The sequence below is a fragment of the Astatotilapia calliptera genome, chromosome 17, assembly GCF_900246225.1.
Source record: "Astatotilapia calliptera chromosome 17, fAstCal1.2, whole genome shotgun sequence".
In the NCBI taxonomy this organism is placed as follows: Eukaryota; Metazoa; Chordata; class Actinopteri; order Cichliformes; family Cichlidae; genus Astatotilapia; species Astatotilapia calliptera.
The window spans coordinates 30,645,636-30,670,478 of record NC_039318.1 but is presented as its reverse complement, the minus strand read 5'-3'; the positions used below and the strand labels follow the sequence as shown (position 1 = coordinate 30,670,478).

At 41.2% G+C, this 24,843-nt stretch overlaps 1 protein-coding gene across 4 annotated transcripts in view; it reads left to right on the top strand.

Annotated features, from left to right (window-relative positions):
* grm8a (glutamate receptor, metabotropic 8a) overlaps window positions 1–24,843 on the top strand; it is a 294,600-nt gene that overhangs the window by 114,382 nt on the left and 155,375 nt on the right. For all 4 annotated transcript variants that reach the window (XM_026146524.1, XM_026146523.1, XM_026146525.1 and 1 more), the window contains exon 3: window positions 14,607–14,823. In XM_026146524.1, coding sequence (XP_026002309.1) covers window positions 14,607–14,823 — 217 coding nt within the window. The remainder of the gene's footprint in view (window positions 1–14,606; window positions 14,824–24,843) is intronic.

The following is a 24,843-nucleotide window of genomic DNA, read 5'->3' as shown; positions in this document are numbered from 1 at the left end:
CACAGGTCAAGTTTTCTGAAAATCTTGTGAATACTATCATTTTGAATCCCTGAGATTACTTAATATAATAAAAAGATGTGGGAAAAGGTTCTGTAAGGTCTGTTTTTTGTGAACTTTTCTTTAATTGTTTGTTTACCTGAACACCTGTGGGGAAAGTCTTTATCATTAGAAAAAGCTGCAAAACTTGAAAACTTTAAATCCGCCCAGAATTTACACCCTCATTCACATTTTCTAAAGCCATCCAGTGGGCCTGACTGAAGTCTTTGCCAGGCCCATTCTGTATTTAGTATTTATTTATTTATTGTCATTGTCAAGAACAATGAAATTGCGTTTGGGGCTTCCATACAACCCAAAAAAAAGAAGAAAATAATAAATACCCCTTAAAACCCAAGTGTACATATTTAACCCAGTGTGACTCCAATGCAATAAGACAATCCTTAGCAATAATGTTCGTAGAAATTCAGACAAAGACCTGAGAAACATGACAAAATACAACAATGCAACCCATTCAATATTATTGTACTGTGAGATATGATATCAGATATGATAGTTATCTATTTAAGAAAGGGGGGGGGGGGCAGGAGGGGGAAGAGAATAAAGATATGATGCACCAATGCAGACCAGTTCATTGCTATTAAGAAGTTGGATATGGTTATTGTCCGTGAGAGGGGGGCAGAGAGTTCAGGAGCCTCACAGCCTGTGGATACAGGCCGTTGGCCAGTCTGGATGTTCTGGCCTGTATAGACCTGTACCTTCTCCCTGAGGGCAGCAGATGGAAAAGGTGGCGCGCAGGGTGATGTTGGACCCGCAGGATACTGTGCACCCTCCTCAGACAGCGAGTGGGGAAGATATTACTGATCTCTGGCAGACTTGTTCCAATAATTCTGCCAGCTTCCTTCACCACCAGCTGGAGTGCTTGCTGATCGGCCTTAGTGCAGCTGGGGGACCACACTAGAAATCCATACGTCAGAACGCTGCTGATGGCACAGTTGTAGAAGTTCAACATCAGAGATCTGGGAATGTGTGCGCTCCGCAGTCTCCTCAGGTAGTAGAGGCGCTGTTGGGCCTTCCGTACAACTGAGGTGATATGGTTGCCCCAGGACAGGTCCTCGGTCACAGTTACCCCCAAGAATTTAAAACTGCTCACCCTCTCCACCGCCTCACTGCCAATGAAGAGAGGCAGATGGTTGTTATGACCCCTCTTCCGGAAATCTACAATGATCTCCTTGGTCTTTTTGGTGTTTAAGACCAAGTTATTGTCGTGGCACCATGACTCTAGTTGTTGCACCTCTGTCCTATAGTTTGTCTCATCATTGTTGGATATAAGTCCGAGCACTGTAGTGTCATCTGCAAACTTAACAATGAGATTGGACGCGCAGGAGGAAATACAGTCATGGGTGAAGAGAGTGTATAGCAGAGGGCTCAGAACACACCCCTGAGGGGCACCGGTGTTGACCACAAGGGTGGAAGAGGTGTTCTTACCCACTCTGACACTCTGTCTACGGTTAGTGAGGAAGTCCACAATCCAGTTGCACAGAGAGGAGTTAAGTCCCAGTTGGTGGAGTTTGGGACGGAGTTTGTATGGCCGGATGGTATTAAAAGCCGAGCTGTAGTCTACAAAGAGGAGCCGTGCATAGGTATTCCTGTGTTCCAAGTGCTTCAGTAATGTGTGCAGCACTGTGGCGATCGCATCCTCGGTTGACCGGTTCTCCCTGTATGCAAACTGGTGCGAGTCCAGGGATGGTGGAAAAGCAGCTCTGATGTGTTTAATGACCAGTCTCTCCAGGCATTTGGCGGGAATGGGGGTGAGTGCCACAGGTCTGAAATCGTTCAGACATGTGACATTTGACTGTTTTGGGATGGGAACGATGGTTGCTGCTTTGAAACAGGATGGTACCAGTGAACAGGACAACGAGGTGTTATATATAGAGGTGAAGACGTCCGCCAGGTCCGCAGCACAGTCTTTTAGCACCCGGCCCAGCACTCCATCCGGCCCGGCCGCCTTCCTGGTGTTAATGCTCCGGAACACACGCCTCAGCTCATGAGTGCTCAGGACCGGAGCAGGGTCGGTTGAGGGGAGAGGGGACAGGACAGGGTCGGTGTTCTCCCTGTCAAAACAGGCATAAAAGAGATTTAGATCCTCAGCCAGAGTAGAACTGTCGGCTGAAGGTGATGGTGTTCTTCTTTTGTAGTACGTGATAGCCCTGATGCCCTCCCAGACCTGCCTTGGGTTTGTGTTATTCTCAAACCTGGCCTCGATACGCCTCCTGTGCTGCTGCTTGGCAGTCTTGATGCCTCTTCTCAGGTTGGCCCTGGCAGCACTGTATGCCTCCTGGTCCCCGGATTTGAAAGCGTTGTTCCTTGTTCGAATAAGTTGTTGAACTCCGTGTGTCATCCAGGGTGGATTATTAGGGAACACACGGAATCGTTTCCAAGTTGTTACATTGTCCACACAGAAACAGATGTAGTCCAAGACAGTGGAAGTGTAACTGTCCAATGCGACACGATTGTCAGTGTCCTGCACCTTGAATACATCCCAGTCTGTGCAGTGGAAACAGTCCTGAAGCATCGGAATAGCATCCTGCGGCCATGTTCTCACGGTTTTGGTTGTAATCCCAGTGCTCTTGATCTTTTGTGTGTATATTGGGTGTAGCAGAAGGGAGAGATGGTCTGACAGACCCAGGTGGGGATAAGCCTGGGCTCTGTACGCATTCGCCATGTTGGTGTACACCTGGTCCAACGTTCTATCTCCTCTGGTAGCACACTTCACATTACGGTGGAAATTGTGAAGTACAGATTTCAGGTCCGCGTGGTTAAAATCCCCAGCCGCAATAAAGACACTGTCCGGGTGTGCTACCAGGCTGTTATTGATGCTGCTGCTCAATTGTGCTAACGCTAGCTTAGCATTAGCATCTGGTGGAATGTAAACAGCGCAGATGTAAACGGCAGAAAATTCCCGAGGGAGATAGAATGGACGGCACTTTAACACCAACAGTTCTACCTCTGTACTGCACAGTTTTTCCGTTACCGTGACGTTCATGCACCAAAGGTTGTTAATATAGATGCACAGCCCCCCGCCAGTCTTCTTACCCGAGTCCGCAGACCTGTCGGCTCGATAGGCGGTGCGGCCTGCTAGATCGATAGCCGCATCGGGAATGGCGCTGTCCAGCCAGGTTTCAGTGAAAATCATGCACGAACAGTTATTAAAAGTCCGTCGAGTGGCGATCTGCAGTCGTATTTCATCCAGTTTGTAACGGATTGAACGGGCGTTGGAGAGGAATATGATCGGGAGTGGTGGTTTAAACGGACTAGTCTTTAGCCGTGCCCACAGGCCTCCCCGCTTGCCTCTCTTCTGCCTCCGCTCGCAACGTCTCCTCCTGCGGCTTGCTGTTGCGGGTAGCCCCGGGGGTTGCTTAACGATCTCCGGGGGGATGAGATACTCGGATGTTAGTTGAAGATCTCCACGGCTTAGTTGTAGTAGATCATCTCTGTTGTATTGAAGTAACCCCAGACTGTGTGAAATAATACACAGTACCACCAAAAGTGCAAAAGTGTAGGAATTCCGGGCCGCTGCGTCTGTGCGCGCCGCCATCTTGGTTGCAGTGATCAGTGATCTGGCCCTCATACCTTATGTTTGGCACCCCTGCCTTCAGGGGACGGTTGTTGTGTATTTGTTCTATATAAATAAAGCTGAATTGAATTGAATTAAACTGTGTATGTGTGTCTGTGTGTGTGTGTATGAGACAGAGACATGCGTGCTTGTGTGTATGGTTTTTGTTCAGGAAAATCCAAGTCCACTGAGGACAGACAGCGTTTTTGTGTGTGTGTCTGTGTAAGTTTGTGTTAGTTCCCTGTGATATAGCGAAGTAAAGCTGTGTGTTTTCATGTGAGAAGGAAAGTGATGATGTATTGACAGAGATATATTAAAGGCTGCAGCCTCGGGTCCCTGGCCTCCAGCCCTCTGGCCTTCCTCTCCTGTCTGATATTAGCAGTGGGGGTGTATTTAAAACTGTGTGCGCACACCTACACACATGTTACCCAAGTAAAACTTACATCATGTGTCCTCCAGCCAATCCTCTGAATCCTCTCCCAGCAGCAGGTGCACATTCATCACTTTAGTTTTAAACCTTTATAACCAAAGTGCCGTCCTTAATAAGATTTCTCTTAAAAATTTAAATGAACTGAGGTGATGGGTTGGCATTACAGCTTTTGCCTCTCGGCACAGCAGAGTTCCCCGTGTCTCTGCTTTATTCGTTGTCATGCTGATAATTTAAGAACTGGTTGCAAAGGCTGGGTTTTCACTTACATTCTGTGCTATTACTACATGCAAATTTTCTCACTTGGTAATACCGTGAACAGAAAGTCTGACTCAGAAATATAAGTGCATATTTTTAGGGCCTCAGCTACCTTGACACCATCCATGAGAGCTCGTCAAATATTAGGAGTAGATTACAGAGTGTCATTGCAAAATTGACTAATTTGTAGATGGATAGGTTGATTGGATTTAGCTGCTCTTAAGTAGATCAATAATAAATCAGTGCCATCATTCTAGTCACTTGTAATCCACGTCTTTATCTTGCCTCTGAGGTGATTACTGCAAGTCATCTTACCCTTATCTTAATTAGAAGCCACCAACTTGCTTTCAAGGTGCCCAATCTGGTGTTAGTTTCACACAAAGGCCACTCCCCCCACCCCCCAATACCTGCATAACGTTTATTTGTGATTTTGAAATATTACAGAAATTTTTTAACAAGGTTTAACAGATGAGATGCTTATTTATTTTCATTTCCTAGTGGAGCTACAAGAATCCATGGTTTAATGTGTAGAAACATATTTGGAAAAGGAGAGAGCTAAGTGATATAAATGCAAAAAAGAGGGCCACTTTCATGAGGAAATCAATTTGCTTTGATATAAGCTCTATATAGTCGGCATGAAAACAAATATCGGAGAGATTGGGGAAGTTTCCGCTGAAAGTTTTTCCTTAGTCTCTTTTTAAATGTGTGGCCTTGCATGTGAGTTTCATCCCATTAGTGCAAAGCATTGTTCCCACCTGCCGAACACCTTCTCTACAGTGTGCCACTGGAAAGCTCCAGGGAATTAATGGCTCACTGGGCCATTAATTCACTGCCTCGCTCCGTGCCTTGCTTATACTTCAGTCTCCCAGACAAACTGAGCGCTACCTTAGAGAGCTAAGAGTAACCATCGATTGAGTTCCTCTTATCTATCAGACATTTAAGGATTTGTGTTTTGATATACCTGCAGGTACACCGATCCATTTCCTTGATGACAGTGTAACTTCTTATTTGTATTTTTTTGTCTTTTTATTTATTTCTTTTTTGCTTTTACCAAAAGCAGTCTTATCCTAATCACTTGTTTTCATATAGACAGAGGAAAAATATTCCCCACCTTTTAAAAAAAACCCCAAAAAAACCCTTCTGTCAGCATTGAGTCTCATTTGTGTTCCTTAACCTCTTCACTTTTTTAGAAAAACTAAAAAAATAAAACAACCCCGTTCATTCCTTTTGCTTGCTACCCTACTCAGATTTTTTTCCCTCTGTTTGCTCCCATCAAGTGGCTTCCTTTTTACTCTTTCAGTCTCTTTCTTTCATCTCGTCTACATTTTTCATTTGGTTGTCAACAAACAAATTACAGGCTGCTATTCTATTCTGAATTTGCTGTGATGTGCAGAGCATACACAGGGTAAACCCAGGACTTTAAAGGGAATATGTCATTGTTGTTTCGCAGCATTTAAATGAGCTCAGCATAACTTTAGATTTATTGTCAATAATAAAACTAGCAGTCATTAGGTGCGTTGTGTTGCCCTAAAGCAGGGCTCTCCAACTCCAGGCCTCGAGGGCCAGTTTTAGATCTCACCCTGAGTCAACACACCTGAATCATATGATCAGTTCATTACCAAGCCTCTGGAGAACTTTAAGAAAGGGATCTCAAACTCTAGTCCTCAAGGGCCAGTGTGTCCCTGTTGCAACACACCTGAATAAAATTAGTAGCAAGAATATAAGAACTTGACTGCATGCTGAAAAGGCAACCCCTCACCCTACTCAAGTAAATTTTTAAGTGAATGTAAGTGTTTGGAAAAATTTATTTCTAAAAGTACTTTTATTGCAGTATGTCCATTCACTCATGAGCTGCTGTAACATGAATCAAGTGGCTGAATTGCCACTTGATCATGTAGTCAAGTTTTATAGTCTTGCCAATGACCTACTAATTTTATTCAGGTGTGTTGCAACAGGGACACATGGAAAAGTTGCAGGACACCGGCCCTCGAGGACTGAAATTTGAGACCCCTGCTTTAAGACATGTTGAGGAGGTAATTTAGCAATTTGGCTGCCCTAAGGTGTGTGTGTTCTTGTGCTTGCACTTCATGTGTGAGCTAGCATTTGCCAAAACTGGTGAAACATGCACTTGTTGTACTTTATGTGAGCTGTCTTCTACATCAATCGAGACTATAGTATTTGCTTGCTTTCACATCCATGTGAATTTGAGTGACTCCCATTCTAAATCTATTGGGTTTAATCTGATTTTACACCTGTTGTAGCCATAATACCGTCAACTCTTCTGGGGAGGCTTTCCACAAGGTTTAGGAGTGTGTTTATGGGAATCTTTGACCATTCTTCTTCCAGAAATACATTTCAGAGGTCAGACACTGATGAGAAGGCCTGGCTTACAGTCTGCGCTCTAATACATTCCCAAAGGTGTTCTTTTGGATTGAGTTCAGGACTCTGTGCAGGCCAGTCAAGTTTTTATTTTTTTGAAGTACCCCTTCACCTGGCAAATGCCAAACCCAGACTTGTCCATCAGATTTTCAGACTGAGAAGTGCCTTAAAGCACTACATCTGATGCTTTGCATCGAGCTTGGTGATGTAAGGCTTGCATCCAGGTCAGCCACTGAAACCTATTCTATGAAGCTCTCTAAATGCTGTAATCTGAAGGCCAGAAGTCTGGACATCTGTAGCTGTTGACTCTGAAGAAAGTTGACGACCTGTGCACACTCTGCACCTCAGCATCTGCTGACCCCACTCTGTGATTTATTTATTTTTTTCTCCATAGCCTACCACTTTCTGACAGTGTTCCTGTCATTTGCACTCGCATTCACTGGATTGTGGAATATTTAGTAGCACACAAATTTCTCAACTTTACTTGCTAAACGGGTGTCATATCACAATACCACACTGGAATTCACTGAGCTCCCGACCCATTTTTCCACAAATGTTTGTAGAAGCAGTCTGCATGCCTAGGTGCTTAATTTTATACATCTGTGGCCATGGTAGTGATTGCAACACCTGAATTCAATGATATCGATGGGTTAATGTAATTCTTGAAAATCAGTGTCCTGACAACACTATTGACTTGGATGTGAAATGGCCAGCTGTTACCATATCACCCTCTACAATTTGGATGAATTAGTCTATCCTAACATTGGACAAAAGGCTGGAAGCCATGAACAGGATTCCAGTCCATCACAGAGAGCCAGGCAACCACTCATGCTCACATGAATTTAAAATCCCCACTTAGCACAACATGCTTGTATTTGGACTGAGGAAACCAAAAAGAAACCTTTGGAAGAACATGCAATTTCGTGAACCTTTTTGTTTTGGTATGAGTCATCTTACACCTACAGCCATGGAAAAAGTAGTTTAACTATCATAGTCTACTGTGGTAGTTGCATTGTTAAAATATAATCCCCTTTTAAAACAGTTAAATGAGGATACATTTGTAACATGAAAGCCTAAAAGACCGGCACAAATGCAAAGGTACAAACAGTAAACAGGAAAAAATGAGACAGATGGCCCCAGACAGGGAGAACGGGGTTAGACGGAGCGAGAGACGCCCAGGCCTTAGCCCCAGCAGTCTTCATGCTGGTAAATTAGCTTGGTGAGATCCCACTGTGGCGATACTCTCCTCATTAAACAGAGACCAGGCTTGCTGTTAGAGGGCTAAGTCAAAAATGTTTTTGAACAAGTAAATAACTATCCAGACTTACTCAAAAGCAGGGATCCAGAAGACCAAATCAATTTACTGTATTTGTGCCTATATTCTCATGGTCACCATGCTCTCTTCAATTCCTCCAGCTCATTCTGGGTGTCTAAGACTTGTCAATCCTTGTCTAAGCTCTGTAGCCTTTGAAATTATGTATACAAAATGACTACAATTTCTCTCCACGCAAAAGTTGACTATAAATTGGTTAGCGTGATTAAGCAGATAATTTTATCACGGATGACGTGACCGACCTTCCTCACGATGCCCCTGCAAGTCTGTCTGTTTAACAACGTATCCAATCCTCTTACTGACAGTGTTTGTGTGTGTGTGTGTGTGTGTAGGAGACAGAAAAGCGATATGTGCGTGTAATGCTTTGGGGTTAATTAGCTTCAAACCAATGCCATCTATCAGCCTTCTGCTCAGACTCTGCTTCCCTACCTGACGGCTCCATTACCACCAGATACACACAAACACACACTATAGGCCAGTTTAGGTTGCAGTCATGCTTCTGTAAGGTCTCCACATGACAATAATTTTTTAAAACAACATTTAGAATAAAAAAAAAATAAAATCTAATATTTGTCATAGATTTAGATTGTTTTGTGCTTATTTTCAGCCCGTCGTAGGTTACGGTAGCCTGAAAGCACAGCACAAGTTGCTGACTCTAACATTCCTCACAAACCAGAAGTCTCCTTAGGTAAGCATATTTTGCCATGCTGATTTTTTTTGTCTTTTTGGTTCCTCTGCCAGGATGGGTGCAATTCTGTGAAATGAATATACTCAACTTTGGTTCCCAGCTGAAACAACACACACACACACTCACTCACAAAAAGCCAGTGGCTTGAATCATTAGGTCCAAATCCGGCTGTTAGTTATCTGTTCAGCTCCCTAGTGGGATTTAGTTGGATCTATAGTGAAGGATGAAACTGTTCCTCTCTTTCACCAAACCCATTAAGGAACAGACGGGGCAGACCTAACTGTCTATAGTGGCAGGACTTCTAGGATATTGGCTTATATTGGTTTCTATTGCTTTCACTGCCCCCAGAGTTTATTCAGGAGATACTATTTGGAAACAAAAAGCAGAAGGGCTTTTAAAGGTTTTCTTAAAGCAATGTTTTAGTCAAAGGATTTCGTTTCCAGAGCTCAAGAAAACAGTGATATTAACAGCTTGCTGGTGTTGATTGATTGTTTTCATGAAGGGGAAACATAAGCTTTTACTCTTTCAATACTCTTTGCTTAGAGGGGAATACAGCAATTAAGAATTAATCTGTTATTTTTATGGCTGAGACTAGTCTATTCCATGTTTTCATTGTGATTAATTCTATACTTAAGCAAAGGAACCAAGATTTAATATCTTTGCTGGCTGGGCCCAATCGCTATTCAGTGGCAGCCCCACTACTTGATGTAGATTAGTTTGTGTTTGTTCTTAGAAAGAGTTTAGGCTTCTAATGAGGTTTTGTGGGGAGGTACAGGGAATAAGTGCTGGTTCAGAGACCTTTTGGCTTATTTAAGAGTAGTGACTGTAAGGAGGCGAGCAGCAGCATGCATACTGGAATTCTGGTAATCCAGAGATCCTTGGGAACAGAGGATTAACGATTTAAGATGCCTTCATTATACAACAGTGTGTGAAAATTATTTATTTGCTATTATATATAGACTGTATTCCGGGGATCCAAAACTACCAACAATTTGTTACTTTGTGGAAGTACGGTAGTTCTTTGAATAAAATGGGAAAAAAAAAGAGTTTAAAATTCAAGCTTTCAAGCAAGCATTTATGCAAAATGTCATATATTGAATGACTGAATTGTAATGAATAGCCAAACAAGGTTATGAACAGCATCTAGAACTAAAGAAAATAACATTAACGCTGTATGTTCACCAAAGTATTTTCTCTTGAATACAGCTATTTCTTAGTTTGTGATTGGGTCATCATTCAGCATGTCTATAAGGTCAAGTATCTCCAGGACATACTGCATCTACAGCGGTTTAGATACTTTCTGTCTCATAGAAAAAGAAATACTATCAAATTATTACATTTTAGCATCATCTTGGTTACAAACAGGCTTTTTATTTTTTTATTTTTTTAGCTGAATATAAGTCTATTTGCAACAAAAGTTTTCAGTTGCTTTATCTGTCCACTTTCCACTACTAGACTCCGATCCAGTTGTTTATGCATTCAGTAATTATTGTTGATATCTTTCTGCAGTCAGTGGATATTGCATAGATGATAATAATTGTCTTCCAAAACTCTGAAACAATACAGGACATTACTCTGATAAGTGCATGAGAGTCAGAAAGTGTTAATTGAAACGGCAGATAAGCCTATACATACTCTTCCATTTATTACTCACACTTGTATTTCCCTCTCTCTCCCTCATACACTCACACACATATTCATTAGAGCAAATGGAATTAAGGGGATTGCAGGCATAATCTTCTTCCCCGGCGATGTGGGGGAACCAAGCTGTTAATTTGCCGCCTCTAACTACACCTCCAACTCAGCTTGTTTTGAAAAGGGCTCAAGTCATTGCGAGTCAATGGGAACTCACAGTACGTAAATGATTTACAACACTCAAACGTCGCTTGACATTTGGAAAATTAAGAAGGTTTCTGCACCTTTATGAAAGGTACATATCTGTTTTTCAGGGATCTATGAATGTGTCAGTAGTGGTAGTAACTTGGTAAATGGACCAGTACTTATATAGCGCTTTTCTACTCCAACTAATCACTCAAAGTGCTTTTTACTACAAGCCTCATTCATCCAGCCACACACACATACACACAGGCACTTTTTTTTTATATGTACGTTTTCGATATTTGCAGTGCATCCTGATGGAGGCAACTCTGGGTTCAATATTTTGTCCAATGGATGCTTTAACATGTAGACTGGGATATCCAGTGACTATTGTAGCACTTACGTGGGTTGAAATACAGTATCAATGGATAATTACCAAGGTAATGAGTATTTTTGGGCTAGTATCAGAAGATTAAGAACGACCCTTAGAGCTCTGCTACATGAATGGCAGAGAAACCAGACAAACACAGTTGTGTGGCTTAAAAGTACTTTAGTGATGTTAAGCCTTTTAAAGGAATTTTGTAACCAACACTGAATTACAACAGGTTTTAACAGAACTTCAAGTATAAAATTTTCCCCCAAAGTAGCAAAAAAATAGAATAAAAATAAAATTGTGCACAAGTAAAGAATTGGTCTTTTTTAAGTCCAAATGGTGCTGGTGGGGTCCTTGACAAACAGGTGTATTGCAATAGAATCTGTCCAATAAGGGGAGTGTGTGTGTGTGTGTGTGTGTGTGAGTGAGTGAGTGAGTGAGTGTGAGAGATTGTCTGTCCTACCGCACTACTTGTACAGTAGAGGATTGCAGTCCATCAATGTGCAAATGAGTGTGCGTGTATATGTATATCGTCTCCTAGGATCTTAGGTTGGCTCGCCATCCAGTGAACACTGTAACACTCTGGGTTCTGGAATTGCTGACCTGGTCTTTGGATTCGTCCCATATAAAAACCTGTTGAGTGGATGCTCAGCGTTTACGTGAAGCCACAGCTCAGTAAACCTTCCGGTCTTGTTCTGTCCTCGATAACAATTTTTAGCCCGCCTGCTCTGTTCGGCTATAGAAGCAAGAGACTGAACTTGGGAGCTGGTACTAAGGAAGGATAAGAGCTGCCTAGAGCTTCACTGATTGGCTGACACGAGAGGAGTGGAGTAAAACCTAACAGCTCTCATCAGAGCTCATCAACCCTCGGAGAAACTTAACCCTTGTTTAACCAGAACAAATATATAAATCTGTGTCCCTTTTTTGTTTAAATAAATATTTTGATCTCTTTTCACTTTCATTAAACAAGAACAGTAAGAACAGAAACAATGAACATAAAATGTTTTACTTTTTCTTCTTTTTTGTTTAAGATGATTTTAGGAATTGGGTTACACTATACTGACATTTATTTACAGTTATTTTTATTTATACCAGACGATACTTTATTTTAACAGGATAATGCTGTAAAAATATGTAATTAAATCATTTATTATAGCATATATCTAGTAAAGCTCCAAGTTTTACAGTATTTTTTTAACAGTACAACAGTAATTCTGAGGCACCAGCCCTATCACAACAAAGAACTGGATAAACCAAAGAAAAAGTATGGAAAGATGGCTTGTGCTTCTGCGTTGTCAGTAGCTTTGCTTGTGAAGTACAGTCGCACTTTTAAACAATTAAGTCACTCGGATATTTCACTGGGTGTGTGCTCAAGTACGGCGTGGAGCAGCAGCGAGCAAACAGCCACCTCTGCCCCTCAAACACAGGAAAGAAAGGAGAAAAGAGAAAATTCATCATGTTTTCTTCGAGTAGAACTAATAAAGCTGGAGTTTATCGATACCACAGTCTTTAATAATTTAGCCCTGGTGCACGTTTTATTACCTGTTTTCGCTACCTATCCCTAGTGACTATATAAATGTCTGCAGAAATATTTTGTGAAAACACAGGTATATTTGGGGTAGACGGTACTGGCTCTATGCCTGCAGTAGACAATATTGGATGTTGAATCTGTACTTTATGTAACTCTCGCTCCCTCACTGCACTTGCTCTTTTCTCTGCTTTTCGTCCTCTTACTCAGTAATGACTTGGGAAGGATGACAAGTCATTACTGAGTGTGTTTGTCTGAGTATGTCTGTGGTTCCCAGCTTTAGAGTGAAATAACAAAAGATCAAAGTATTAGGTTTGCGGAGGTCACAAAGTTTCTTTCCCATGGTAAACAGACGGATACCTCATACTCCTGCATCCATGAATTCAGTGCTCTTTGAAATGGATATTCAGTTATTTAAAAGTACATAGAGTAAAAGACCAAGTAAAACGGTGGAGTTACACACAGCATAGACGTGAACGCAGCAGCACATGCATGTAGCCACATACTGTATATACAGTGATGAGCTGGAATTGGCTTTGATTTTTTTCCTTTTTTGTTTGTTTATCATTACCTCTATGAATTATACATATCCTGAAGTTCACCAGAGTTCCCAATTCTATTCCCCTGACAGAGGAGACCAAAAACGGCACTCAAATGCTGGAAGTGTGAACTTCCATTGGGTTGGAAAAATGGAAAGTTATTAAACAACTGAAAACTGAGGAACAAAGCTGTTTTGTTTCAAAATTAGATATCCAGCCAGCAATAAAACAAGAATTTTTCCATTTAGTACTGAGCAATGAGCGTTGTCATAGAAGTGAAAACAAAATATTCTCTCTTCTCAATATTCTCCTTATACACAGTTAATGTGCTGTACAGGTTAGGAATTACAATTAGCATACTTCATTTACAATACAATGCATTTTTATGCTGCATGCAATAATCTTGAAACTTAGCATTATTTACCTTTGTTTACAGATTTGCTTCAAAACCACTGAAGAGAAATAACTTACAGTATCTCTCAAAATGGATCGCTGACCTTTTTAAAATGGCAAAGACAAGTATAGATGCACAGCGACAGAGACTTCAGATGATGCTCAAAGGGAATAAAGACAGTGAGTGATGGCCTTTAGAAACATTCAAGTCACATAAACACACATACTTGCACACACTGTCTGTCCTAAATCTCCCGCCTGGATTTGCTGTGTTCAGCAGTTGTCGACGTTGGTGTTTTTGTGTGTGTTAGCATGGGAGACAGACAGCTGACACACCTTATGCTTGGGCTGAGATTGGCAGTTAAGAGTTGCTTCGAATGTATGCCAATGATATGTCTGCCCAAAAACTCTGTGTGTGTGTGTGTGTGTGTGTGTGTGTGTGTGTGTGTGTGTGTGTGTGTGTGTGTGTGTGTGTGTGTGTGTTTGCGAATGTTATAAATGGAGGGGCTTCTCCCACTGTCAGGGGGAAAAATCAATCTGCCTGTCAGCCATTGAACACCTTCGGCCTGTTATGCCACCTATCACAAGCAATAGACGTGTGTGTGTGTGTGTGTGTGTCTTCTGTTATTTCGTCAGCCTCTTTGTCTCTCCGTTCTGCAATCTGACTGTTGTGCTTTTCTTTCCCACATGTCTCTTCTCTGTCTCTTTTAAATCTTCTCTCTATCCTGAATCTGTCAGCCATAACACAAGTGTTGAAAAATGACACCACCTGCTTACCTTTTAGTTACCACACTGTCAGCCTGTATTCATATTTCCAATTATGAAGCAATTATGCTTTAATACCTGTTCATCATCAGTATGTTTTCTTTTTCCTTTCATATCTATGAACCAGCAATTTCTCATTTTAGTTACACTGTAACATTCATGTTGATGACTTTGTCTCAATTTCCTGACAGTTGTTTACCACACTGATCCTGCAGGGAGTGGGCGTTTTGTAATTCCTAGTTCAAATATCACTGAACCGTTTTACTTTTTCGAGTTTTTTTTTTTTTTCATTGTATGGGAACACATTACTTGTGGTGATAAACATTAAATTGAAAAAATAATCATATAAGAGTCTTCCCACTTTACTCATTTTAATATGTAGGCAGTAAAACAATTACACTATTTGGCTCACGTTCAGAAACACCACGCTATTAACTGTGCTTTTTTTCACATTTCCTCAACATCTTCCTTCCTTCTTCCCCTTTTTCCATCCAGATCCCGCAGATCAGCTACGCCTCCACGGCTCCCGAGCTGAGTGACAACACTCGCTATGACTTCTTCTCCCGTGTTGTGCCACCGGACTCGTACCAGGCCCAGGCCATGATGGACATCGTCACGGCAATGGAGTGGAACTACGTTTCCACGCTGGCCTCAGAAGGCAACTATGGCGAGAGCGGCGTTGAGGCCTTTATCCAGATTTCCAGAGAAACTGGTAAGAGCGAACCTTTCCTCTGTTCATCTGCATCCCCCCTTAAAACGAAACCTCAGCTCAGCCTTGATTGAGATTAGAAGACTTATATTGTTTTTCTATATCATAGATTGTTCTGATTTTGTCTACATTTTATGGCGACGAGTTTTTATCCTCCAGCTTTTCTGGGAAAATGTTTGAAGCAGCATTTATATCTCCTTCTCTTCTGTGTTGTGTGACACCTTCATACAGTATTTGCTGTGACTGTCACTCCAGAGCAAATCATAATTTAAATGGATTTGAGTGAGAGCAGAGCGGAGGTCTATACTAGAGTTAAAAAAACTGTTAGAAGGCAAGCTCGCCACTTCTGCTCCACTATCAGGATGTAATAACTATGATATGATGTTCATAGTGCACTTTGGTGTATAGTACATGAATAGTGGCTTTGGCCTGCAATTTTGGATGAATTGTAGAAAGAACACAGTGGAAACCTGTTGTTTAAAGTTCTAGAGAAACTCCGGGGGAAGTTCACTCTTTGCGTAAATTGCAGGCTGTAGATTGCAGACTGTGGCGAGCAAACTGAGAAAGTTATTGTCGCAAACATGTGATGGACAAGTGCAGCCATCTGTGTATCTGTCTTTTAGTTCTTTATGCATGTATTTCTTTTTTGGCAGTGACGCCAGCTCTCGCAGACGCATTCAGCCGGTGTGAAAAAGGTGTGCTGTCATGGTTATTGTCCCTGAGAATTAGCAGAACAAGCTCTAAACGTCTAATACGGCAACTCTAGTTACTCTAGTAGGCAGGCGGGTGATACGGCGTTAAAGAGTGGATTTTTATGTTGACACAAAGACAGGGGTCATATTAAGCAGGTGGAAATCAAGAGTGAGGTTGATTTTAATAAGGTGGTGCAGAGTAAATTGTTGGTGGGAAATGTGTCTTGGGTTTTGGCCCGCACGCAGTCATTTCAGAGCACATCTGTTGCTGGTGCAGCATTAATGTGCTGCCACTTTGGTGCTTTGATCAACAAAAGCAAAGCTAAGTCACTAAACTGCTGTAAGAACTTGGAGCAAATGTTCAGCAGTAACAGACTGTAAATGATCAGTTTTGTCATTGCTGCTTAAACTGTCATCTGCAAACTGGGATCAGTAATTTGAGCAGGACCTGTTGTCCTCTGCAGCTTTATGCTGTAGTGAAAGCATCTCAGTTCATTAAATCTCTTGATCCATCTGAAGGCAGCAGGACTCACGCAGCCATGTGTCATCAAAGGAAGGACAAATGGTGGAACAGTGACAGAGTTACGGGTGCCTGAGGCTAACTGATGTCCATGACGATCAAAAGGCTTATCTGTACTGTAGTACAATACCACAGAAGAGCTGCTGTAAGACATATCTGAACACCTTCATGCTTCAGAATGGTAGACAGGTAGTATAACAGTTGGGGCATGGTCACCCCTACCTGTCTAGAGCCTTCAGTGGAAGCATGAGTGTCTAAACTGAAACATGGAGCTAAGTAGGAATTCCCCCTTATTGCCAGGTGCATGAGCATGATTTAGCAGGGAGAGAGATAGCAGCATGATGCATTTGGTAACAAGCTATTGAACCCAGAGTAGGAAATGTTCTGCTGGTAAACCTCAGGTACTAAACTTTGTTGCTGACTATGCATGGGGTTACTACAGCTGTCAAGATACTGGAATTTCAAAGTCGATACCAATACCCAAGAAAATACTCAATACTAGATAAAAGCTTTTGAGCCCATCGTGCAACAACAGAAGTAATGAAAAAGAAGTTATTAACATTTGTTAATGTTCCACAAATTTTTCCAGTTATAAGTTAGAATTAGCAAAATATTTTAAAAAAAATGCCCAACACATATCAATAATGTAATTATTGTGGAAGAAGAGCATAATGGAAGATGGAGTGGTAAAGTGTGGTATCACTTATGCTCATTGCCTGCTTTTCAAAACTGACCTCAGAGCTATACAACAAAATAAGAAACCCATTTCAATAAATTATTGTGTAAGTAGTTAAAGCTTATCATATATTGTCCACCATTCACACTGGTCCACCTCAGTCTGCAGCTCTTTGCGTCCTTTCTTCAGCTCTTGAGCCACAAAACCCGTCTGATTTGGCTGTGCTGCTCCGGATTTCACTCTTCATTTGCTCGGTTTACTTCTCTACATTAGACTCTGCTCTGTTGGGCTACGGTTCCCCCGCTGCTCTGCACAGCCAGCAAACTGCCCCGTTCTCTGTTTCCGTAATCCGCTCTGTCACTGCTCCATATTCCATCCATGTCACGTTCAGCCTGCAACAATTATTTATCTTTTATCTAACTAAAATTCAGTAGCTGCTACCTTAATGATAACAGATGGCTAATGTGGCTACTGGGTAACTGCTAACAGTTAAACAGCTAATGTCAACATATATGCTGGCCAGGTTAGCTTTTACGATAACTTTTTAATACTTCACTGGGTTGAAATAGGAGCTTAACTGTGCTCTCAAATTCCTCCTAAAGCGCTGTACAGTGTTAAGAACATTGACTACTACAGCTGTTAGTGATTGGAGGGGCTGTGTGAGTGTTTGCCGGCAAATTATGATGCAAATTATATTAGTTAAAATTGGTTGGTTTCCTGTCAAATCATACAGTTCACATACATAAATAATAGCAATGCTCCAAATTTTAGCAATGAAATAACTTTTAGTAAGTTACACTGCAAAGTGCCATTGTCACATTTTATTGGAGTAGTTTGTGCTTACTTGACTTAATTGACAGAACGCATGATTTAAAGAAAGGATTTATTGGTCCTGTGTTAGTCTCTGCCACCTTTACAACACTATTAAATAAAAGTAGCATGTCGTATTCTTTAAATGCACTAGACCGTCACATTATAGTTTATGAAACAGTTTAGAGTAGAAATTAAAATACCTTGGAACATTTCTGTCATATAAATGCCTTCATCAGCCTGTTTTAACTGTTTATTTCTGCCATCACTGTGCAAATTAAATAAAAAAAAAACGTACAGACCTGCCTCTGGCTGCAGATTTGGGGTGCTTTGAGTTCAGGTCATGCTGCTCTGCACAGTTGGGACAACAATCGGATTTCCTGGAGAAACCTCCCTCTATTTGTTGAGCTGCTGTTCTCATGCATCACTTAGAGCAGAACAGCTGTTTTCAGAGCAGTGACACCCGTGATGAGGGAATTTGTCACCACGGCCTCAGTACTTTTGAATTCCACTTCTAGAGCCGAAAGTCTGCAGGTCTTGAAGCAGATATCCTGCTCACAGCTATATTTTGTTTCTTGTCTCCCTGCAGCAAGCTTTTGCCATTTTCTCTTAGCCAAAGTCTTGGAGAGTAATGGGCTTCTCATGGTGATATACTGTACTGTTGTTAGCTGGGCTTGTATTTAGCAGTGGGATGTAAATTGGACAGTTGTTGGCTCTTGATTTTTACGGGCTGCTTGTGATCGATGTGTTTGCAGGTCTCTTTTAGTCTCGGCCTGCATTTCTGTTCTTTTTAAAATCACTCTTTGCCTGCTGTATTATCACGGAAAGATTTCAGGGCTGGGTTTGCTGTGAAGGGACAGTAGATGATGTATTTTAACTACTTCACTGGATGGTGGAGTGACAGGAAAAATGAGAACAAATCACTACAGAGTAAGTGAGAGTGACAGAGATACAGAAAATGAGAGAAACACAGAGAGATAGATCACTTGTCTGTTTTGATGTAAACTCTAAAAGCACGGTCCCTGTGGTCCTGGGAGCATCAAGATGGGTGAATGCATAATCAAAATCAGTTTATGAAATCCTTCAAGTGATGTTGACAGATCAAAATGCTGCTGGTTTCCCTTGTTATGTCTCAAATGTTTTTTGAAAACACATCATGTTGGATGTTGACAAATATTTACCGACTGACAGAGCCAAGACGAGTAAAGAATCCATTTGAGGGGATTCTCATCAGTCGAAATATTTCCAGTTTTTATTTTTTATCATCCTGTTGATTTTCTTCCCTTTGTTGTTGTTGTTGTTTCTCCATTGTTTGTGTGCTGATGCAGAAATGACAGTTTTTTTTGTATGTCTGTGCTGTTGTCTAGCTGTCCATCTTAGTCCCGGTGCGTGTTTGGAGCCAGCTCGCCCAGGGCTTTGTGCAGTGGCAGTCAGCACATAAATGTTTTGTGTGGTGTCAGATCAGTGCGTGTGCGTGTGTGTGCGTGTGTGTGTGTGTGTGTGTGTGTGTGTGTGTGTGTGTGTGTGTGTGTGTGTATACGTCACTGTACAGTCTGAAGCAATACTTAGCAAAGTGTGTATTTGTGTTCTGGGCCGGGGGGGGGGGGCATTATCTTGCTTTATATGTGTGTAGGTGGATGTGTGTGTGGGTGTATGGTTGGGGCTGCATGCTGTGACAGCAGTCACTCAATTCTTTACTCTGCCTCTCTGAAGACGCCAAGCAAGCTAAGGAAGATACAGGGATGGCAGAGTGGACAAAACGCTGGTGAACAAGAGGAGGGGACAGGAAAAAGTGACAGGACGGGGAGAGTTCATAGTGTGTTGGAATTAATGAATGAAACTGGACGCTGGGAAATAGGTAGAATAGGAAAAGAATAAGGAAAGGAAGAGCAGCATTAGGATAAAAATAAGGACCCTGGTAATGATATTAAGCATGCGTTGTACACATATGCATGCATATATTCCCTGAGACACAGTCATATATTTTCATTTTATTGCATTTTCAATAACAAGTGGACCTCTTCAGATTCACTCGGAGAGAGAAAATAAGAGAAAGCGAGCTGCTGGGAATTTCTAGGATGTTATTTTGTAACTGCGGTGTAATGAGTGAAGTTTACAAGGCACTCTGCATACTGATACCAAACATCCATATGAATTGGTGTGTAATCATTCACCGATGAGTGTTAAAGGGTGGGTGTGTTTGAGAGAGTTATAGAAAGTGTGCACGTGTACTGCGTGCATTGTGAAAGGATATTAATTGCCAAAAACTGCTCTCATCACATTAGCATATGTCAGGGGTTAGTGGGTGTGTGTGGGGGGTGAATAGGTGATAGTGGCAGCAACAGAAAATGTTTAAAACTGTCCACTCAGACTTTTTATTTAAGACTCTGGAAGTTAAATCTTTACTTCTCCAATACGGTGTTTGAAAGTGAATATGTCCTACTTATGTTTGCTGCCGCACAGCTGCAGCGCTATGCCTCTCCCAGGAGGAGTAAGTAGAAAATTCTGCACATCTAATTTTTCAGCCAAGTCCACAGAGCAGTCAGCAAAATCTTTGTTTCAAAAGGACTGCTTTAGGAGGAAAAAACAACTGGAAACAACTTTGTTTTTAGGTTAGAAGGGAAAGAATGCAAAGAACAGGATGCAGGTGGTAAAGAAATCAACCTTCCTATGTTTGCCTTACTTTGCTAGCTCTTAACACTGGCATTAAACACAAAATTTCACTAAAGCACTAACTCTTGAGCCCACACCTTAAAAAATTGCCACAGTGGCCACAGTTCTTTTTCGTCTCCAAAAGCATGGATCTTGTCAGATCACCCCTTGCCATTAGTAACCAACCATGAGACAAAGTATTATGAACTTTGGCTTAAGCTATTAGAACCCTTTGAGGAGGGAGATCGCAATGATGCTGTAAGGGGAGCCAGATAAGGTTGGCTCCCCTTACAGCATCATTCATCTGTATAGTGGTTTATTATATCTGTCCAAATAACTGCAAATTATTTAAGCCTGCAGTCTTTGTGCCCATATGTCCAAATACCTGCTGGCGAAATTACCAACACAGTCCCCGAGTGGCACAGCTTGCTTGTAGAAGAATCTAACTCATAAGTCTTCCCTGATCAAACCTGACCTGACAAGGTTCATTTGGAGTAGGAGTTCTCACACAGATGTTTGGCAGCTTCTAAAAGTGTTAGAGATTTCTTTCTTGACTACATCGTGCATACTGTTTGTTAGAAGCAGCTAAAGCCTTTGACAGGGTGGAATTTCATTTTCTCTTTGAGGTCTTAGGGAGACTTAGATCATGGCCTGAATTCATTAAGCGGGTAAATGTGCTTTATAGTGCCCAGAATAAATTTGCATATTTTTTAATAAAAGCTCAAATTTTCAATATCACTATTTGATATGTTGTTTTCATGTTATCTAAAAAAATAAGTACACTTCAAATGATTCACAAATAGTTTCATGCTGCTTTTCTTTACATGTTATCGTGAATGTTGTGTATTCAGGATAACAGATATGGGGAAGGATTTGGTTTTAAAGTAGGGATGCTCTGATGCGGTGGAGTCAACAGGCTAATAGAAATTCAATACAGAATCCTTATGAGATTGCAGCAAATACCTCAGTGTCTCACGACTTTATTTCGAGGCACCCCCCACCCGCTGCGCAAATTGTACTTAAGAAGAGGGATCTTGCATTTGGCAGTGCCTTCTCTGTCTCACAGGAATATAACTTAATTTTTAAAAAGGAAATAAAAATGAACCCAGGCTTATTTTTGTGGAATCTTTTCAGGTGTAGAGCTCACTTTAAGAAATGTTCAGCACAAATTATTTAACAAGCTTCTTTTATTCACATGAAGAAGCATTTTATTTCAGTGGGTTAGATCCAGACCTCCCACAGTTCGCCAGTAGTATGGAGAAAACTTTAAAGTGTTAAGCCACAGAGTGACTGCACTCTGCCTTAAAGTGGAATTCAAACTTTTTTTGATGAACTGTGGGAGACTTCATCCATCTGCCTCCCAAAATGGGAACCAGATCTAGTATGCAAAGGACTTTGCACAGAGGAAGAGGGGCCTTTTCCTGCCTCTCTACATGACTTTCTTCAAAGTATCTTATTGCTTAGTAATTCTCACTATTTCTTGTAAGGGAACCAAGATACTAGTTTTTGGGTTTTTTTTTGCCGGAAATAATGTTTGGTGTTGAAACTGAGCTGATTGTGCTCATGAACATAGTTTTTAGATACACCACACTAGCAGCTTTGTACTTGATACTAATTTGTCATTGTCACCATGCAAATGTGCTACACAGAAAGGACCAGATTTACTGTTGTTTTGTTCCAGGGCAAAAGCCTCTTTGGGCTTAAAAGAGTACTATTAGGATTTTTTAGGAAGCTTTCTTTAAGCAGTCTTCTGGAATAGTTCTATAAGCTTCTTGAAGGACATTCAAAGCTCTTCTTCGGGCTTTTGTCATGCATTTTTTTTGCCAAGATGATCCCACACTGTTGGAGTAATGTGGGGTGGCCAACGCACTGATAATCTTCCATTGTGTGTGTTCTGTATCCAGAGCATCTAATTTATAATCATACTGTACTTGTACTGTTTTTGGTAAGTACATTATTCACCCCCCAGGTACATTAATTGCATTCACTTTTCTGTTATTTTGGAACGCACTTGGTCAGTATAGAAATGAACTGCCTGCGTCCATGTTTGTAAATTACCATCTTCTTAATAAATCATAAACAGAACTTTTAAATCTCCATCAGCGCATTTTAAACAGTTTAAATCATGTCCATGCTGTTTAATTGGCTTCTCATGCCAGCATTTCTATGTTTCTATCCATGTAGGGTTCTCTAGTATATATTTAATATATTTTTTGTTTGCTCATCCATGCCTACATCCTGAAATATATTCACCGTGACGTTAACTGCATATGTAGCCTGCGTGTTGTCACCCCCAGCCATGGCTTTCCAGTCATGCAGAACTAGTAACAGACACAGCTCAGTGAGCAGGGGCCAAATGTGTTTACTCATCATTAGTGTGTGCTCATGAACTGGATGCATTAAACAGGTTTTGTACACAGCGAATCGATGTAGCCCACTGATCAAAGGTTAATGAATAAATAATGCAAAGGTCAACTTTTTTTAGGCAAAAGTGGCCCTGTTACAGTGTTAAAATATCACAAAGTTGCATCTTACATCACACAGAGCAGAAGCAACGCATCAGAAAAGCCTTTTTTGATACCGAATCCCTGAAGAGCAAAAAAACCAAAACAAACCCAAAACATATTTTTTTCTGACACAGAGGTCTAGACCAAAAACAGAAGCACGCAAGCATCTCAACCTGGTAGTGTTTCATTTTAGTGCTGAGACAGTCCAAGCTCCTGGCCTACATTTTCATCTAAAGGGCAATCTCCCTTTCCACCATCCAAGAGTACTGTTGACCCTCTCTGTAGAGAATACATCATGTAGTGCTGAGGCCACAGCCTCCTAAATCAACCAGTGTTTGAAACGTATGGATTTCTGCACTATAAAACAAGAGGTGGCAGTGTACTTTACCAAAGATAGAAGACATCTTTTAAATCAAGTCACGGCCCTTTCTCCTTCCAGTACCCTTCCTCACCTCCCCGTGGAATCCAGCTGGGATTAAAACTACCACATCTACATTCAGACACACTGCAGACAGAGCGAAAGGGGATGTGTGTTTGCAAGGGAGAAGGAAAGAGAGTGGGCGTGACTCAATCTGTGTGTTACCGAGTGTGTATGGGCACCTGTAAGTGTAGGGGGCAGAGAGAGAAAGCATATGTGTGGACTGAGTTCACCGGCTTAGAACAGTCAACTGCCCCTGACACTGGCCGCTCTGCTGCAGCTCTGGAAGGCGGTAATGAAGAGAGGAAGGAAATGAGCGGGAGAAAAAGGGCTGAAAGAAAATAATTAAACGTTTATCTCCAGATTCATTTAATTAGTTCTCTGGCTCTACACTAATCTTCCGCCTTTTTGCTTAGCTTTGCCTCTTTAGTTCGCTTCGAGTCCACTCTTGCCCTCCACATTGAAGGCGGTCCTTGTCATTATCCAGCACTTGCTACTAGCTATTCTGTTTTTTCATTGAGGAAGAGCAGATTGTACATTAATTGAAATGCACCTATCATCTATTTATGAGCTTTTACAGTATGTTCCATTTTTAGACCTCACTTGTGTTGGAGAAAAGGTAATGATCTGAAAAACAAAGAAAATCCTATATTTTTTGCTTGCTGTATGAATTCAATTGTTGTCTGGTGTAAGTGTGAGTTTTCTAACACAGGCTGTCGCACAGCCTCACAAAATATAAATGCTCAAGAAAAAGCAGCGGGCACTTAAACACACTCTAACTCTCTCAGTTGACAATGTATGTCTCTCGGGTGGAATTAGCTCTCTGTTTCTTGTCCTTGATTACACTCCCCTCACAACTTAAGACTGATACTATTCATCACCACACTCAGACACAGACACACACTCACATGGGGAACACAAACATCAACCCATCCATTTGTAACTAATTACACCAGCCTTGGTTCTCATCTCAAGGTGAAGCTGTCTTAGTTGCCTGAAGGGCCCCAAAGTCTCAGTTGCTTATAGACTTGTTTATCCTCTTGGTATGAGGCATGATTGTCTTTGTGAATTCAAGTTCTTCTTTTATTAAACCTTTTATACATATATATATATATATATATATATATATATATATATATAAGCCAGTTTGAAGATTTGTTCAGAGCAAGAACACTGACAGAAACTAACCATAATTAGTGCATGTAGTAAAAACACATTGTGGAATACATTATTTTTGTTTCTTGCCTTTTTGAAAATGGTTTGGCTTTTACTCAGAAATATACAGTAGTGTGCAAAAGTCTTTATTTTTTTGCTCACAGACTTTTTAAAATTAGTCTTTGTCAGTATTCCTCCAGGCTTTCTTTGGACATCGGCTGCTTTTTCACACATTTTCAAGCGATAACCTATATCTGACTATTTTCAGGGGGATACCTCTTCTTTTTTCTAAAAATTATTATTATTGTTGTTGTTGTTGTTGTTGTTAAGCCACTTAACACAGTGACGTGAATAATTTCAAGATTAAGAAAATGAAGAAAAAGTTAAGTGAAACGGAGAAAACACAGAGTTATGCCAAATTACACAAGAACTGGACTGAAAACCAGTCACAACAGGTCTGATAGAGTGATGAATCTATATTTTCCTGGCATGCACGGAGGAGGTCAGGAGAAAGATGCAATAATGTTCACAGCCATCTGTAAAACATGGTGAACATGGTGAACAAAAGGTATCCAGCATCCACAGAAGAGCTT